The 18,208-nt window shown below is 39.6% G+C and overlaps 1 protein-coding gene across 3 annotated transcripts in view; it reads right to left on the bottom strand.

Annotated features, from left to right (window-relative positions):
* Window positions 1-18,208, bottom strand: part of TGFBRAP1 (transforming growth factor beta receptor associated protein 1) — a 67,447-nt gene that overhangs the window by 27,512 nt on the left and 21,727 nt on the right. Inside the window, exons 8-13 of one of the 3 annotated variants that reach the window (XR_012654425.1) lie at window positions 17,284-17,427; window positions 16,096-16,242; window positions 14,342-14,501; window positions 11,730-12,163; window positions 10,595-10,867; window positions 6,483-8,261 (exon numbers count right to left, since the gene is read on the bottom strand). Coding sequence is in view for 2 of the 3 variants with exons in the window: in XM_075057630.1 (XP_074913731.1) it covers window positions 10,679-10,867; window positions 11,730-12,163; window positions 14,342-14,501; window positions 16,096-16,242; window positions 17,284-17,427 (1,074 nt within the window). In the remaining variant the exon portion in view is untranslated. Of the gene's footprint in view, window positions 1-6,482; window positions 10,868-11,729; window positions 12,164-14,341; window positions 14,502-16,095; window positions 16,243-17,283; window positions 17,428-18,208 lie in introns of those variants that run through there. The other 2 variants (XM_075057630.1, XM_075057629.1) reach the window with 2 other exon arrangements.

Genomic DNA, 18,208 nt, shown 5'->3' with positions numbered 1-18,208 from the left:
TGTTCAGTGACCTTCATGGGTGCCATCAGAACAAGCAGAAACGTGTTGCTCCTGAGGCCGGGCTGGGTAATTCGATGGAGGAAACAGGTCAAGTGCAACTTGTCTGGGGGCATCGCCAAGTAGGCTGGATGCTGCGAGTCAATCTTTTTTTTTTTTTAATATATATACTATTGTTATTGTTCTGCTGTAGGGCACATGGGACTCTCAAGTTTGTATTGGTCTTCCGTGCTTCTCTCTGTGAGCATTAAGAGCATCGTATTTGTTGTACGGGTCTCCCCTCGGGTACCCTGCCTCCCACCAGCTGTTGGACTTGGCTGAAAGAAAAAACCTCCGTCAGAAAAGGCCACGCGAAGGACAGCCTCGTAAACGGCACGCTTTGCCGCGCAGCCGAGGACGCGGAACTCTTGCCCCCGATGTAGCAAAGTTGTACCGGCGAGGACTTACACTTGTACTGATGCCGCCTGCTTTCGTTACAGCGTAATTGTATTACCTACTGGAAAGTACAGTCAGCAAGAGCAGTTTTAGCACTGCCACCATCATTTTACTGGTAGAGCATCCCAGTATTCAAGGAGAAACCAGGTCCTCTTCCACCTGGGTTACAGTTTTCCTTCCCTCAAATGTTACAAAGAACAGGAAAAACCAGCTTTTCGTATGCCAGAGTGCTCCCAGTGCTCCGACAGCAGGAGGACAGTTGTGTAAAGCAACACCAGGTAATGATGCATAAAATGAGCCTATCAAAGTTGCTGGGTTTTTTTAGGATTTCCATTGCTGGGACTACCTGAATAAGATATTTTCTAAGTTTTCTGTCATGGGTCTTACCCTACACTGCAGGGAGCACATAACACTTAGGTGCCATGTTATATCAGAACTAAAGTATCTAGGTAAGACATGATGGAAAAATATGGATAGTGCTTAGCTTTTCCTCCACCTCCCTCTGCTTACCTCTGCCAGAGATGGAGGTCAGCCCAAATGGGCCGAGAAACCCGCAGATCACAAAATTTGTTGCCCAAAACTAGCATGAACTTCACCCTCAAAATATTAGGCTAAAAAAAAAAGAAAGCTTTTCTTTAGGAAAATACTATGAAATGAAGAGAACTGCCCAGACAGGCTGGGTAGCTTTAGTGTTTTGATGTTATGTTCATGGCATGAAAGAAATGAGAAAGTTTAGATGTAGTTATCATCATCTCTGTTACCAAACGTTACTGGCTATTCTGTCATTGGTGTCATTGGTTTGGGGTTTTGGAGATGACGAAGAATGAAAATGAAGTTGAAGGTATCATTTCACAAGTAATATCCCTGTAAAAAAAGTTCAGCAATTAAGCTCTGTCAGTCCTCACCTCATTCCCCTCAGCCCAAATCTTGCTACGAGAGAGGAAAATGAAGCAAGACTTATAGCAGGTTCAACTCCATTTCCTTCAGTTCAGAAGACAAGGATTTTTGATTCAGGAGTCCTTGCCTGCAACTTTTTTTTTTTTTTTTTACATGAAATCAGCACTTGCTATTTATTGTATGATATAAGTCCCCATGCAGTAGGGCTGTCCCCTTGGCTTCCTCAGCCTTCTGCAGACTGAGCTGGACAGAATTTGGCAGGACTGCTTATAAATGTCTTCAGACTCCTAAGTTGACTTAATAGCCATTGTTCCCCTAGTAAAACCATTGTTAGTTTTAACAAATATTTCACCATAGAGACTTCATTAAAATAGTGGGTGTATGAAAATGTTTCAACATAAAAAGAAAGAGATAGTTCTGTCAAGTTACGAGACCTTGAATTCTTGGGTTAGAGCACAGCTTTGCTCTTTATTTAAAGCGATATTGTTTAATACAGTCCGGAACATCAGTTTATTTTTTACTTTATTTTTATTTTCTACCATTTTACTAAAGCTCAATATCAAACTACACAAAGTTTTGATACAAGCCTGGGCGGGGGATGCCCCGTGGGCAGGATGCAGCCTGCACCGTCCCAAGAGCCACGCAGCTCTTCAGCCGAGGAAGAGCTTGGCTCGGAGAACAAGACGCAGCCAAGCGAGAGAAGCAAGCGAGCAAGCCGGCCAGGGACCGACGGGAGCCTGTGGGAACAGCAGGGACCAGGAGCAGCGGGGCTTATCCCCAAGGGAGCGAGAAGGGGCTGGGTGGAGGGGGCTTTGTGATTTAAGAAGCCACCAAAGTCTGTTCTGAAGCCTAACACGATGTCAAAACTCGACCTGACGAGAGCCAAGGTGGGGGATTTGCTTGCAAACCTTTAAAACGTTCTCCCTACCCAACCCATGAGCTTTTTCCATTTTAAAATTGTTTTAGCTCACCATTTCCTGAAGCCTGGCTTTTGCTTTCAGAGCCCTCTTGGTGCTTTTCAGGGTATTTGCTTTGAAAAAAGGCCCTGGCAGATCTTCCTTTTGGCTGCCTTCAAATCCTGTCACGGCATGGCTTCAATCAAGAACATCTTTCCATTTTTCCTTCCATGGGGAGGAAAGTTATCAGCACAAGTGAGTATTTGTACAAAACACTATGCAGACTTGTGATGATATCAGGACGATGGGAAAACCAAAAGTGTAGGGTATCAAGGTATCAATAATTAATAGCAGCTTAACAATAGACTTCCTCCCTCCTCTGGGATTGAGATTTCTTTAGTTTGTAGTTTTTAATTTTGACCATCACATTTCAATGGCCATTCAGCATTACAGAATGAGCAACCGCTGTCAGAAATACTGCTGGCACGCTGACTGGAGTGTCTAGGGGGGACGTACTACGACGTGGCTGCTATCCAGGACAAGGGCTTTCGGGAAGGTTTTGAAGGAGGAATACTAAACCTTCTGCTTGACAAAACAGCGTGTCACAATAGGCCACAGAGATGCTTTGAAAGAAGATATGACAAGCTAAACCCTAAAGATGGATCAAACAAGTACAGAAATGAAAACCTTCTTTCTGCTTTGCAATTATAAATCCCCAGTGCATAACATTTTTTTAAAAAAGCAGATATAAATCCATCCTGTGCTCCTCCCTCCCCATCTTCAACTGCTTGTGGTTCAAGCAGAAAACCCCACACTTCTGTCAAACTCTGGCAGCTTTCTGGCGTAACACTGCGGAGTAACCTTATACACTACAAGGACTCAAGGGATTGAATCATCTTTGCATGCAGTCTGTGACTTTCCAACAGATATAAAGAACATGCATTTTATTTGAATATACTTCGCCAGGTCAGAGAAGCACCAAGCAGACACTCCTGAAGCTGTCATCAGTACCTTGTTATTTTTCTAGAAATTCCCTCTTTATTTGGTCTTTCTGTAATATCTGGACCCTTCCCCCCCAAAAAACATTTCCTCCAAGACAGATGCACCTTTTAGCCATCATCAGCTTTCTGTTGGCAACCCTGGCCTCTTCGACCCTATGCTGTCCTGCAGCTACGGTTGTTGCAATGAACTGGACCTTTGGGGCTCATTTCTGCCAAAACTCAGCTATGCTCTATTGATTATTTGTCTTGGAAGGAGTTGCCATCTGGATGCCTAGCGTGGACCATTTTCTAACCACTGTCTAGTGGCAAAACCAGCTGAAATCCCACTGTGCCAAAGCCACAACTGCTTTTTTTTTTTTTTTTATGATTTCTGTATTGCCTTTCCCCCGCTGACTGGATGGATGGTTGGCAAATGCAAACCAGAGCTCTCCAGGGTGTATTTCCTGCTGGCTGAGCTAACGAAGTGATGATTGTTGCGGTAACATTTTTCATTCCTTTCCATATCATGCTGCACTCCAACCTTTCAACCTTTTCATCCAAAACACCCTCTGTAAGAGCATCCTGAGCACCCACCAACATGCCCACAGCCTTTGCTTCAGCTGAAGGAACAATCTTGACCTGACAGGGCTGTAGAAACCTTGCCAAGTGAACAGAGACCTGAACGTCAAAACAACAACCCTTCACTATAGTTCCCACTCTGTTTTTGTTGGATTTTGACCTTGCCGGCTCCCCAGCTACGTACTGCACAACCTGCCTTCGGTGTCCAGTAGATGCCTGCAGCGATGCTAGTGCTGATGCTGCCTGGCTCGAGGGCTTACCCTGTCCTCTACTGCCTGAGCACCAAGATGCTTCAAGAGGTTTAAACAGAGCTCAGGCATAAGACATCCAGGATTCTTCCCAAACCACCTGAATGAAGAAAAATAACACAACCTACGTTTCTGATGCCAGCCACTCAATCTGATGACAGCCACTCAACCATCTAAGCAGCAGTTTCAGAGAAGCAGCTAAAAAATCAAGGTAGATTTTGCTTCTGCATCTTTCTTTCCGACCACCCCATGAGTTTTTAATGCACAAAGCAAACTGGAGAACGAGCATGTTCCCATTTGTTGTTTGGTTTTGAGACATCAAATAAAACCACAGCAGCGCAATACTGTCAAAGCCACACTTGCAACTAAACCCAAGCTGACCGAATAGCACGTGGCTACTGCTCAGCTGTCTTTATGGTATTATTTCTTTATATAAACGTACTTTTGGCTAAAAAAATGCAGTAACAGAGGTGAAAATGTTGTTTGCACAAACTTGAAACAAGCAGCAAGTCCTGATGAGCACAAGAGCTCAAGAGCACAAGAGCAATAAAATTCTGAGGTGATGGATTAATTCATACCAGTAAGTTAAACTACAGTTTCAATGAGGTCTGCCCATTTTATCGTTTGCCAGGAGAACCATCACATCCACAAAGGCACGTGAGAAAGAAAGAGGGATGTAGCAGGGAAAGGACATACCACCCCTTGGTGACGCACAGGCCTATGCCAATACATAAAGCTAGCAGTGACAACTTCTCCCCCTGCCTGGTTACTGCCACATTCTCTTAAATTCCTTCCAGTGATGGTTTTTCAGGGCTGAGAGACATTTCATCCAGTTTTCCCACTTCCCACTACCCAAAGGCTACCACTTGCCTACACTTTCTAGCCAGCATCCTCAGTACGTTTTGGTCACGTACAGGATTTGCCCTGTATCACGGGCAGGGAAGATGCTGGGAGAGAAGACCCAAGCACATGCAGAGTGGGGCTGGAAACAAGCTGAATTAGGTCACACCTGCATGTCCTTAACACAGATTCCTCCCTTTTCTGTACTTGTCCTTTGCATTCCTCCCTCACTGCCTCCCCTTGGAGATCACGCTGGTTTCCTTGGCTTACCACAGCCTCCTTACCAGCCCTTACCACCCTCCCTTTCCTGAGGTTTCCTCATATAGTTTGCCTATAAACCTACAGTGCCCCTGTGGCGGTCCTGGCCCCTTCTGCTGAAGTGGGAAGAAGGGGACACCTGGCCCTTTGGCCCTGAAGTTTGCTTTGAGCTACAGCCATTACTCCTGAACAATGAGGAGGAAGATGAGGAACACCAGCTCCCTGCTGTAGAGTATATAAGCACCACCCTCATTTCCACATTGCAGGGATGTAATAATCCTCTTTTCCTGGGGACACGGGCTAGGCTCCGGCAGTAACTTCGCTTTTGGCCTTGTAAGTTTGAATTAGGGATTTCCAGTAATAAAAATAAATACCATCCAGCCTTGGTAGCACTTGCATCTTTGTTTTCCCTAAATTTGTCTTTACTAAAGAGTGCCCCAGTAAAGAAGCTGCAGATTAACTTAACTTTCTACCTGGTCCCAGAGGTGTCTCTGCAAACAGCATCTGCTTTTACTCCTCTCAACTACCAGCCTACGCTCCCAGATCAACACTGGCTCTGTTTTGAGGTCTTCCCCTTAAAATGTTTTAGTACTTCTGTTTGTATTGCACCAGGATGTCCATGTACCCATCACTGACCAGACTCCCATGTAACCGTCAGCTTTAATCACAGAAAGGATTTCTTCAGCTACACATAGGCAGATCAAGATCTTCCAAATCTGGAACGGCAGTAGCCACGTTCACCTGAATCTGTAAAAACCCAGATTCAGTCAAAGAAGAGGTAAAAACAAAGTAAAACTTCTTCCCAAAAGAAAATTCACTAGTTTAAGAATGCCTGTTGATCTCCATTAACACCCTGCACTTGCTTAATTCAGCCTTTTCATCTGACCACCTCTGTCAGTCACCCAGATGAATCCTCTATTTACCACTGAACAATCTTTCTCCTTCACTTGGCCATTCACATCCCAGGGTTTATATATCTAGGAATCAATGACAGAAACATAATTAAAAGATTTTTTTATTAAAAATCAACATATTTATACATCTGTACATTCCACATACTGCTGTATATGTTCACCAACATAACCATTAAGTCAGAAACAGTACAGATTTCCATCTGAACAGATCTACTGCAGGGGAACTTCGGTTTTGTAATCAATCAGACATTACAGAATGTCATTAACTACTTCTTTTCCCTTTAAAAGTAGCAGCACATTTAATTATCAGTGTTCACAAGGCATAAGCCCCAAAGTGTTGTACAGCAAGAGAAAAATTAATTAGTAAATATAGGCAATAGGAGGAGAGCTCACAACGAAAACGTATGAGTTGCTGCTTATTATAAACAGCAGGATGTTAATAAAAGACTTGGAGTTATGCTGAATAGAGACTGCAGCAAACTGGGAAGAGTAATAAAATACAGTTACTTCTTGATACAACTGTATAAACAGAGTATTTTTAAATGTCATTCAGGATAGCAGCCCTGCAAAGAACAGACGTTGTTATAAAGATTCAGAGTCAAGATAATGCTTCTGTGTTCAAACACGTAATAAAGGTCTCGGAAAAGATACGCTTACTCCATCCCTACCACCACCTTTCCACAGCTGACATTATTACGGTTTCACATGGTTGATATAATAAAGTGACATTTTATTGAACAAAGAGAGATGTCCTCAGGAGTCCACCCAGAGCTCTCAAGATTTACACCCATGTCAATTAAGTGCTAGAAGAGTGACAATCAGGTAACAAAGGCTGGAGATTGGGAGCAGGGGGAGCAAAGAGGGAAGTTCTCATTATAATCCAGACTCCTGTGCCCACCTGAGCCACCGAAGTACAGGCTGCCTGAAGAAGTCAGTTCACAGGCACCTGTGGTATACCCTGTGTAACAAATACCAATTGCTTATTTTCTCCAGATTTTGAGATCAGTATTCTTGTAATATTATCAGTGTGATAACTTATCCCTTTAAGTGACAGAAATTAAGATCTAACTGAATTCTTTCTCATAGATGTATAGCCATTAATCTTATTTCAAGCAGAGTGCCAGATTCTGGGCAATTTTTTCTCATTAGTATTTTTCCTTTTTGACTTAGAAAGGGGAAAAACTACATAGGATGACATATACGCATCAGGTAATTCCTATGTGAGGAAGCATGCAGATATGAAAGAATAGAAAGGGTTTAACGAGTGCTTTTTGTATGTATCAGCGACTGTAACAGAGGATGGCTAAGAAAAGTCAGAGCTGCAATATTTCTGTAATTAGAAGCTACATGTTAAGCAAACATGTTAAGCAGCCTCTATCTGCAAAAGCATCTATGTGAGAGACTAATCTCATTTATTATGTCCTGCATCACAGATGCACTCTCACATAAAAAAAAAATAAAAAAAAATATCTGTGCTATTGTTTTGGTTTTCACACATACAAAGATGAAGGAGAATCACTGGAACAAAAAAGTGAGAGAGAGGAGTTACAAACACAAATAATTTAGCAAGAGCTAAATTAAGAAGAAATATTCTGACAGAATCTCCTCTCTCCAAGGGCAGGTCTAAGACACCACATTCCCAAACTGGAGAGAAAAAGGACTGCATCAAGCTTAAACTCCCAGAACCCATTTAATTTCCAAACTAGAAGGATGGTCAAAGAAACATTCCTCTTTCCTGCCTCTCCTCCTTCACGTATCCAGTAGCAATTAATAACCAGATTACCATTCATTCCCTCCTTGCTGCTGCAGAAGAACTTACCACAGTAGCAATGCTGTCCCAGGACTTCAGGTACATAAAACAAAAATGAACAAATGACAGTGCCAAAGGAAAAGGAGGAATGAACTCAGGTTCTCCAGTGTGAAGTTCTCTTACCCAAGGGGTGTTGTAGTTGTCCTACCTAAGGAAATTTGAATGCAGACTTTTCATTAACTTCCTGGTGATAAAGTACAGAATTTCACGCACCACTTGGACGCAGGTTGTCATCTCCTCTGGTCGAGTGTTATCCCAACTGCTCAAACGCTGCACGCACACTGGAAGAGCATCCTCCACCTGCCACCTCCCTGCTGAGCTCTTGCTCTACCTCAGCCTCACATTAGTTTTTGTGCTTTTTCTTTTTGTTACCATGGGACTTCCATATTAATTCATCCAAATGAGTTCTAGTATAAAAATTTAACAAAGAAACAGGTAACAATGTATGAATCAAATATTTTTCCAGTCCACATTTCTGGGGGCTAAAAGAATTAGATCCCCCAACTTAAACATTAATCACCCTTTTGGTCGCCTACGCTTCCAAATATGCTACCTTGCATTACTCTGATTTCTGTATTTGTTCTGTATGTACAATTATTGTTACTGCTGCATTTTAGCCAAAGTACAAATCTGAAAAAATATCAAATATTAATAAACAATTGTTGAATCTTTTACAGACATACCTTTTCATGCAATAACAATTAAGAACTTTCTTGTGGTCTGGAATGATATGATCTCCATTCCATTGCAACATTAGCTGACAAGACTAAGTTCATCACTACCTGGTGGCTAGAATTAGTCTTAATCATGGAGACTGGTCTTTGTTTTAGTACCTCCTTATTAGGTAGGAACAAAGAGCACACTGAGAGCATACTGCTTGCAGCAAAAGAAAGTATTTCTTATGAATCGCATGCTACTGTACACAAAAGGCTTATCAGATCTTTGTAAAATCACTTTGTCTCTATCAGCAAGAATTTTGAGGACAGGGGACCACAAATTTGTCTATGTCATCATTGCCAGTTGTACACACGTTTGAAAACCATGAATACAAGATACAGAAGAATCTACTCATACTAGTGCCACAGGAGAATCACTCATGCCAGAATTAAGTCGGAAATGCCCACATTTGTCTTTTTTGAAGGTGCCTTTCACTAAACATGGCTTACACATCTCAATAGAAAGTGCTACAAAATTCCTTACTTAGATTTATTTATTTTCTAAAATGCAATACAACAGCTACACTTTTCTAATTTCTGTCTCAGGGAAGAGAAAGATCCAAAGGTCTTTTGCTTCAAAGACAAAGAAATGGGTATTTTTTTTCCCCTGGATGTAGTCTGGTTGACCTTTTCTGGAGGCAGCACTATGCTTACAAGGCTGTTTCAGAAGCCAACCTTTCTGTATCAGGAGACCTCTGCTGAGACTGCATCTAGAAGATACCATGCAGATACCTCATTTTGCTGAAAGTCTTCACTCCGATTTGGAATGCTGAAACAGTGCAGCCATACTAACTCAGTTGCATGCTGGCCAGTAAGCTTGGCATTTGTTAGAGCTTTACAAAATTAAAAGAAATACTCTGACTTTGAAATACTTAATTTTTATTTAAAGTCATCATTTTTGAACCTCTCTTGTGGGAAGCTGCTTCTTTTAAACTGATTACTTTAAAAGGGTTAAATAGCAATGTGAATACTTATCAGGGCAGTTAAGTTAAGGGTTTTTGTTGTTATTCGAAACACTTTAGTTTATAGAATGTAACAATCCAGTACCCCTGTAGTGCACCTTTGTAGATTTCTTCCCAATTATACCTTCTTTCCATGATCTTGATTGCACAAAGTTATCCACAAGTACTAAAATCTATTCTTGTGGAGTTCCAATCTGCCTAAGGTATGTTATAGCAAACATTTAGCACATAACCTGTACACTTATGTATCAGCTACACCTTTATCCTCCAAAGAAAGTCTAGAATGATAGAGTATCAATTTATTCAACTGTATGTACAGTATATTTGCATATTAATAAATAAATCAATATTAAAGTTAAGGTCTCTTCCCCCATATAAAAGTGACTACAGTCTGACCAGACAATCTGACTTCATTTTTTTTTTCTTCCAAGTACAGCTGTGTGACTGAGGCTATCAGTTTCCACTCAGTTTATTACAGTAACTGTAGGAGTAGAAACCTAACGGACCAGTGCTTATATTTAAATTCTATATAGCGGCGGGGGTGGGGGGGGTGGGGGGGGCAAAAGGACTAAAAAGTGCATCAAAAGCCAACAATTTGTAGAGCAAAAATCAAGTTCATAATGTGATCCTGGGGAAGAGAATCCAGCCCAAAAAGAGGACATGCTGCAGCAAACATTATAACCACCGCACACTTTTGTCTTGATAGTAAGCTGCATGATGCCAGTCTTGTCACGTAACGTTCCAAGAATTCCAACTGCAATAGATGCCATCTCCACCTCTACAAATTTATCAACACCACATTCAGTGCAAAGCGACATTTCTTAAAATAACTGTTTGCCTTGTCTCCATAACATTCATCCTTACTGTGAAGAAAAGGCTCATTTTCTTTAACCATTTATTATTATATACAGAAGAGCCTATATTTGCACCTCTCCGTTTCTGGTAGTGAATTTTCTTTTCTATCTACATTCATTAGAAATCAAAAAGATAAGTGGCAATATTTCATATTTACTGGAAGTCTTCCCATAAACCCAAAGACTAGCTGTTCATCTTGATTTATACCTAAAGTAGCTGCACTTTGTTCTTTTTTCCAGCCCACTTTCAATGGGGTATAAGTCATGGGAATCTGTGGGACCGGAACATATTTCAAGTCTGATTGCTGGAGCTGGAAGAGTGATGAGTCATGTTTGAATTCAGATGTTTCTTTGCAGCACAGTGCGTGTGGACCATACCCCCATTTGGGTATCTTACAAATACAGGCTCGCAGAAAGGATTTTGGCACACCTGACAGACCTTTTTGTCCGAAAGAAGAATTGGGGTTCCTTTTTGTTTAACCTAAAGAGAGGGAAAAAATCCAAACATGAACCTAGCAAGAAAGGAAGGGAAATTATGAGGCAAATAATTTCACCTGTACCAAGTGGACAAACCTGGCCAATGAGAGAGGTAGTAGGAAAAGATAGCTTGAACTATTTAACTTGAATTCTATTTCCACATTCATACTCATTCATTTTCATGCCTCCTCTTATGTACGGCTTTTTTTTTTTTTCCTTCTTTGTTTGTTTCATAAAGGAAAGCACTCACACATTTAATGCAATAGAAAACCCGATGCAGTTTCCCAAACAAGGTCACAGGACAACTCCACAGCAAACTGAGCACTGATCCATGTTTATTCCAGACAGATTCTGCTGGATATACCATTGTTAGAACTGAACAGATTTAAGAATCTGCTGGGAGCTTTAAGCAACACAGCTTTAGCTAGGAATAGAAGAAAGTTTCACAAGTGAATTTACCACTAACAAAAGCTATTAACAAGCTTCAGTTAATACTAAGTGCCAGGTAAACTTTTTTGCAAATTGACAGGTCTCAATCCTAGTGAACAAATGCTAACTCACATTTGTTAAGTTTCTGCAATAACTTCATTAATCTGTAAATCCCAGATTCACTTTCCTTCATCCCAGAAGTTCATCAAAGTTGTTCCCATTTCAAAGCCCCCACCTTCCCTTTTGTTTTACAGAGAAAGCATAAAATTAAGTTTGAATCTAGTAGTCATGGCAAAAAACTAATAAATGCAGCAAGTAAAATTGCCAAGGAGAGGAAGACAACTTTGTCCTAATTCTTCAAGCTGCTTCTGATTATTACGTATCAAAGGACTTAATTGTAAACCTTCAAAGTGCCTCTAAAAAAACCAACAACCTACCTTCTCATGTTTGTAGATTAAGTTTTCAGCTCGTGCTAACCCAAGTGCAGTCTGAGTCATTCTTTTTGTATGAATGCTTTGCCTCACTGCTCCAGCCAGGAACGGGGAGAGGAGCTGCACTGACCAGCTGTCAGGCACCACCTGCAGAACTAGAGCCGCATCAAATTCAGCAGCGTGCTTGTTCAAGAGATCCACAGCAGCCATGACTAGCGCACAATCCGAAGTGCCTGGATTTAGGTACACTGACAGCAGCATATGGAAAAGCCTCCGTCTGTACTGCGTGTCTCTGTTCTCAGAGTTCCATATACAGTATTCTTCAGCAGCATGGAAGTCCTTTAACTCATGGACAAGGATATGCAAAGCCTTCTCATGTTCTTCTAGTTTTCCATATAAAATTGCACTTTCCATATGAAGGTCTGTGCCCTGGATTTTGTCTGTTAAATGAGAAACACGGCAATATTTGCTCAGTGGTGAAGATGACTACTCCCTCTCCCAGAGTCAAAGCAAACAAGCCCACAAAACTCAACTCCTGCTATTTTTGCAGGGGTGCTGGCAGCTATACAGAGGACAGATGTTTGTATGTACAAGAATGCCTAGAAACATATCTCTAACAAAAGAGCGCCACAAAATACGGGAAAAAGAAATGACTAAATACCAGGTGATAAAACCAGGGTCACCGACATCTTTTAAATTCTAGCATGTCAGTCTTGCACATTTCTGTGCACACTGCTACCATGTATGATAAACTGTAAGATGAAGCTGCAATGTTTTTAACCTCTGCTTCTCCCAATATTATAGAAAATTACAGAATAGTTTAAAGTCCATCAAAGACAATAAAGATCACATAGTACTTCCCTTTAAGAAAAGGACACTACAAAGCCTTAATCCAGTCTGACAGTTTAAAGTTAAAATGTCAGTGACAGGCAGGGGGAATGGCAAGTTCATCTGGCATTTCAAGATAAAGTAGAAAATCCTCTTTTTATTGTAAAGGTGATACAGATTTGGCATAGGCCTCTGTATAAGGTATGGAAATACAATGTTTTTCTCCCCCAAATATTTTGGTCATCAAGGAGGAACACACTAGCATGCATTGATCTCACCTTCATGTAAGGTAAGAAATCCTGTGTTTTGGAGTACATGGATTTCAAGAAAATAATCCATCTTGTAACTCTTGCCCTTAAAAATTTGGTTAAAAATTAAAGGATGAAACAGCAAGAGTTTCAATGACTGTGTTATACTTGTACTTCATCTGTCATATAACACTTTGCTGACTGGAAAGGCAAGGGGACATTAAACATTGGTAAGTTATTTTAGTTGCTACTCAGCTATTTTTATTTCCACTTCCACTGGATTTTTCCACTGAATTTCAGAAAAACATTTCACATCTTTCAGTACGATAACAAGTCACCCCATTGTTCTGGTGGATGAAACATTAAAAATTAGCTACTATAAGCATTGGCCAAGGAAAACATTTTGCTCAACTGTTGCTTGCCTTATACCAACACTAAGAGGTATGTTGCACTCTTCACTCAAAAAGATGCTCATATTTTGGTTTAGCATGAACCCCACCTTTCAGAGTGAGAGTGGGTTATGGACAACAAACAAGTCCTCAGTAATCAGATTCCTCAAAGCTTCACTGCAGTTCGCTGAGAAACAGACTGCTTCACAATTAAACCTCCAAGTCTTCCATTTGCAAAAGACTGGCACAAGTTACATGCTCATCATTAAAAAGAAACTGACTATAAATTAAGAAGTTAATTGTATGAAGATATTTCTTCTAGCTAGTTATGGTATTCTGCCTTTGGTGCAGTGGCAAACACCATTGTACCTCATGAGCTATGGGAGATCAAAGACAACACTAACAGATACACTTTCTAAATTAACTTGTGTCTGTCAAACACAGATGGTAAGCCCATCAACCAAATACACCTAGAAACCTCAGATCTTTTAGTTTTCTATCCTTATGAGGACTTTATTTTGTTTCCTGCTGGAACTAACATATAGCATTTTGTCATGGTTTAACTCTAGCCAGCAACTAAGCACCATGCAGCCACTCACTCACTCCTCCCCCCTCCAGTAGGATGGGGAGGTGAATCGGGGAAAAAAGTAAAACTCAAGGGTTGAGATAAGAACAGTTTAATAACTAAAATAAAATAATAATAACAATAATAATAATTGTAATGAAAAGGAACATCACAAAGAGAAAGAAATTGGACCCAAGAAAAGACAAGTGATGTACAATGCAGTTGCTCACCACCCACTGACGGATGCCAGAGCATCAATCCATCCCCCTGGCCAACTCCCTCCAGTTTACATACTGAGCATGACGTTCTATGGTATGGTATGGAATATCCCTTTGGCTAGTTTGGGTCAGCTGTCCTGGCCATGCTCCCTCCCAGCTTCTTTGTGCACCTGCTTGCTCGCAGAGCACGGAAAACTGAAAAATCCTTAACTTAGGATAAGTGCTACTTAGCAACAACTAGACCATCAGTGTGTTATCAACATTATTCTCACACTAAATCCAAAATACACTGTACCAGTTACTAGGAAGAAAATTAACTCTACCCCAGCCAAACCCAGGACACATTTATAATAGACAGCATGCATCTTACCCAAAATAAAGTGAATTCTATACAGATCAGATTTCTGAAGAAGACTGCGTAGTTTAAACAGCAGTTCAGTTGTTTCTGTACAATTATCTGTGGTCACAGATTTTCGCTGAAGTATTGCCTCCAAGTACAAGACAGCTAGATGAGTATGGTACTTCTCTTTCTACAGATAAAAAGAGCAATGTTAGCTCAGTTTACAAAGACAACCCCTTCTCCCCACCAGTAACAGTGATGAATATTACATAATTACATAGAACTGTCTTTTAATTCATTTATTTAATTCAAATTAATCAGAAAGTCTTTTGTTCATGCAGATAGACAACTTATTCAGACCAGCTTCACAAAATACATTATACCTATAGCATGGGATTCTCTAGTTTATTAATACAGATATTTCTAAAATGTAGATATGAAGCATCTCATTCCTAAACCTCTCTTCACCTTAAATAAACAAGCTCTATAAATAGCTTTTCTTGTGCAAAAATGATTTCCTTTCAAAAGTTCACCTAATGAAAGTCAATGTAGTAAAGCAGATGTCTCTCCTTTGAGTACAAGTATGATCTCCACTGTGTCTTCTCCTTTTGTTTCCCTTGTAAAATGAGTAATTTTGATCTAATTCACTATTCCTCATATTCAGGTACATTCTTTGAACTTTTCTATTTCTGCAATAAAATTTGAGAAAGCCACCAGAGGTAGATAAGCACTCTGAAGGCACAGTGCTTTTTGTGTTACCCACTATCCAATATTCATCAAAACAAGCTGATGATTTGAATGTTTGAAACATTCTCACTAAAGCATTCACCATAATCTAGTACCTCCTAAAGACCAAATCAATTTATAACCCAACCTTTACTAGCAGTTAGAGTAGACTTAATTATAAATTATTTTTGTTACAAATATTCTACAAGGCACTATAACTCAAGAAGTTTGTTTGAAAACATTCATGACATCAGAAACTAGTACATTCATTCATCATGGTGTCATACACCTTGACGTATCTGCAATAGTGACAGAGGGAAACCATTGATCTAGCATGTGTATTTGAAGAATGTAAATTAGTGAAATGGTCATCAGTTCTGCTGAGTTCTTTCAACATTAATTTCCTTGCTTTATTTGCAGGTTAAAGTAACTTCTCCTGTGCTTGAAATGTCTCATATCCAAGTACCATAACATTTGGCTGCTTCTGTATTGTGCTTAAAAACCCAAAGGTAGAATACACTGTCACTTAGACTTGTGAACACATCTTTCAGACATTCAACATACAGAGTGTGGTTTGGAATTCTATAGCAAGAGATGCATGGTTTAATTCTACCATTAATTGCTCAATCTCTCCAGAAGGACAGAATAAAACATACCTACTTGTAAAACACTGAATTCAGAATTTTAGTATATTGCTGCAACAGTGCAATAGGATTAGCAGTTGCTCAACCATTTTTCTATGATCTTATGAGATAGAGGTTTGAGCCTCAACTATGAAACAGAAAAGTATGCAGTAATCAGATGTAAAAAACCCCAAATCTCTGCAGGGAGGTAAGCAACTGTCTTGCCATCATACGAGTTGAAAAGTTAAAAATAATGCAGATATCTGCTCCTCATCTTCTACTTAAATCTTAAAACCACTCCTTCCCTACTCTGAATACATCTGAAAGTCTTCAAATTATGCTTATTTCTTCTAGACTTTGGCTTTTTTCAGAGCTGTTCATCATAGTCTGCATTCTGAATCCTATGCCTACTTTTAGTATTCTTTTAGCACTCACCTCTATTTTTCTTTCCAATACTACATGTTCTAGATATTTAACACGTGCTTTAGGATATTTGTTAAGGCAACTGATGATATCATCTGGATTAATGTTGTTTTTCTCCTGTTCTTCCAAAGACCTTTTAGTGAAAATCTGTACGCCAACCTAGAGAGAGTTAATTGCATTTAGGAACTCAGTGGCAACCATTTCATTACCTTCTTATTTTAAATACTTAATTAATAGCACTATCAGATTAGTTAGTACATTAATCAGGAAGATAAACAACACAAAACCCTGCTTGACACCACCAACATTACACTACTTGGTGCTTATTGTGATCTCACTCACTCCTACCCCTATTACCTCAATTTGTAGCCTATACATTGTCCAGCCTATAAACCTTGTGTTGGGCACAACCTCCACCAGCCACAAAAAATATTGAACTGATTGGCATAATGGCAGAACAAGAGACTTCAGGCTTTGCAGCAACAAAGTGTAAGTTAGAGACCAGAATGTTTACAGCCTTATCAAATGTGATGATATACAGAGTAAGAGACTTCTATAATGACCAAAATGAAAGTTTAGAAATCTGTCATTGCATGTAATAACTGAGCCATAAATTAATACAAATTAGGCACTGACAAGTTACAACAACACAGACTGTCTGATACAGCATCAAGCATCCCATTTAACAACACACCACACTAATGGATGTTACAAAATTATTTTTTTTAATTTTGGTGGATTAAGTCAATTCTTGTAGCAATGAGGTTTTATGTTGAATGAAGGCTATTTTTTCCACATCCTAGTGTACACAGTTATCACCTCTCCCTGGAATCCTTTTAAAAAAGAAACAGCAGCAACAGTTAACTTGTTAGGTGATTTTTTTTTTTTTTTTTTTTTTAAGATCTGAAAATTATCTTGCTTAATATGAAGAAAAACAGAAGACATGCTGTATCTTTCATTGTACAGAATGACCTAAACTTTGTTTTCAGAAGAAAAAGAGGCAATTATCACTAGCATTTATTAACAGAAGGACTTAGAAGAATTGAGAAACCTGGAAGTTTTCTTCTGTTGATCACTATTTAACTGGCCTTAAAGATTCTGCAAAAATGGTCCAATTAGCTATCAAGATGGAACGACGTTAATGAACACTCAAACACCACTGCATACTGATGTTCTGTGAAAAGTACACCAATCACAAACCTCTTCACTTTTTTGTAAAACCCAGTCAGAGTATTTCCACACTAGATCTTGGTCTGAGCAGAATGTAAGGAAGTCTACTATATATTCATAGAGATCTGAACGTGTAGAATCTTGAATGTCTCCATCAACTATTTTCACCCATAACTGCAACAAAAACACACACAGATTAAAGTGCTTAAAACATGTACTAGTTCTTCCAACTCAAAATTTATGTGAGCTACTACAACACTTAGTATTAGCTGTTGGTACTTGTGGAGTTAGAAAGAGTTCCTAGGAACACCCAACTGCAAGGGACCTCACTGGTCACTAAATTTATGCCTCCTTTCCATCACAGGCTTTTCTTGTACCTGCCATATTCAACTAATTCAGATGCCATATCATGTGGATTCTCATTCTGAGAGTGGTTGGCCAAATAATTCAAGAAGAGGTACGCTAATCACAAAGAAAGCTTTTGACAAAGTCTTTCTCTCCAATTCATGGTATACTTTTCATGTGTTCTGTGTAAGCAAGATTAAAAGCAAATGATACAAACAATTTAGAAGAAAAACTGATTTTTTTTCTCTTCTTTCATTTTGACTGAAGAACTTTAAGTACCTTGTGATATCATTTTTATATATGTTATAATTGGAATTAAAAGATGCCACATCTAGCAGACCAGTTTAGCAATAAGCCTTGTTCCCGGAAACATAAAGAAAAATATCTTGCACATGACAAAAGTACATACTGTTTTTGTTGTCCTTACTGGTTTTCTGCTCAGGAAATTACTATTTACGTAACCGACTTGAATGCATTTGACAGTGTTACTGTGATTAATGTACTTAAAAAGCCACACAGTAAGGCAAACTACTTAAGGTATTGGATATGGTCCAAGACATACATGCTATTTATTGATTAAGAACATATTAATTTTTCTAGATGAAGTTTT

Source organism: Buteo buteo, chromosome 25 (genome assembly GCF_964188355.1).
Source record: "Buteo buteo chromosome 25, bButBut1.hap1.1, whole genome shotgun sequence".
In the NCBI taxonomy this organism is placed as follows: Eukaryota; Metazoa; Chordata; class Aves; order Accipitriformes; family Accipitridae; genus Buteo; species Buteo buteo.
The sequence above is the reverse complement of the archived record's forward strand: the minus strand, read 5'-3'. Positions and strand labels throughout refer to the sequence as shown.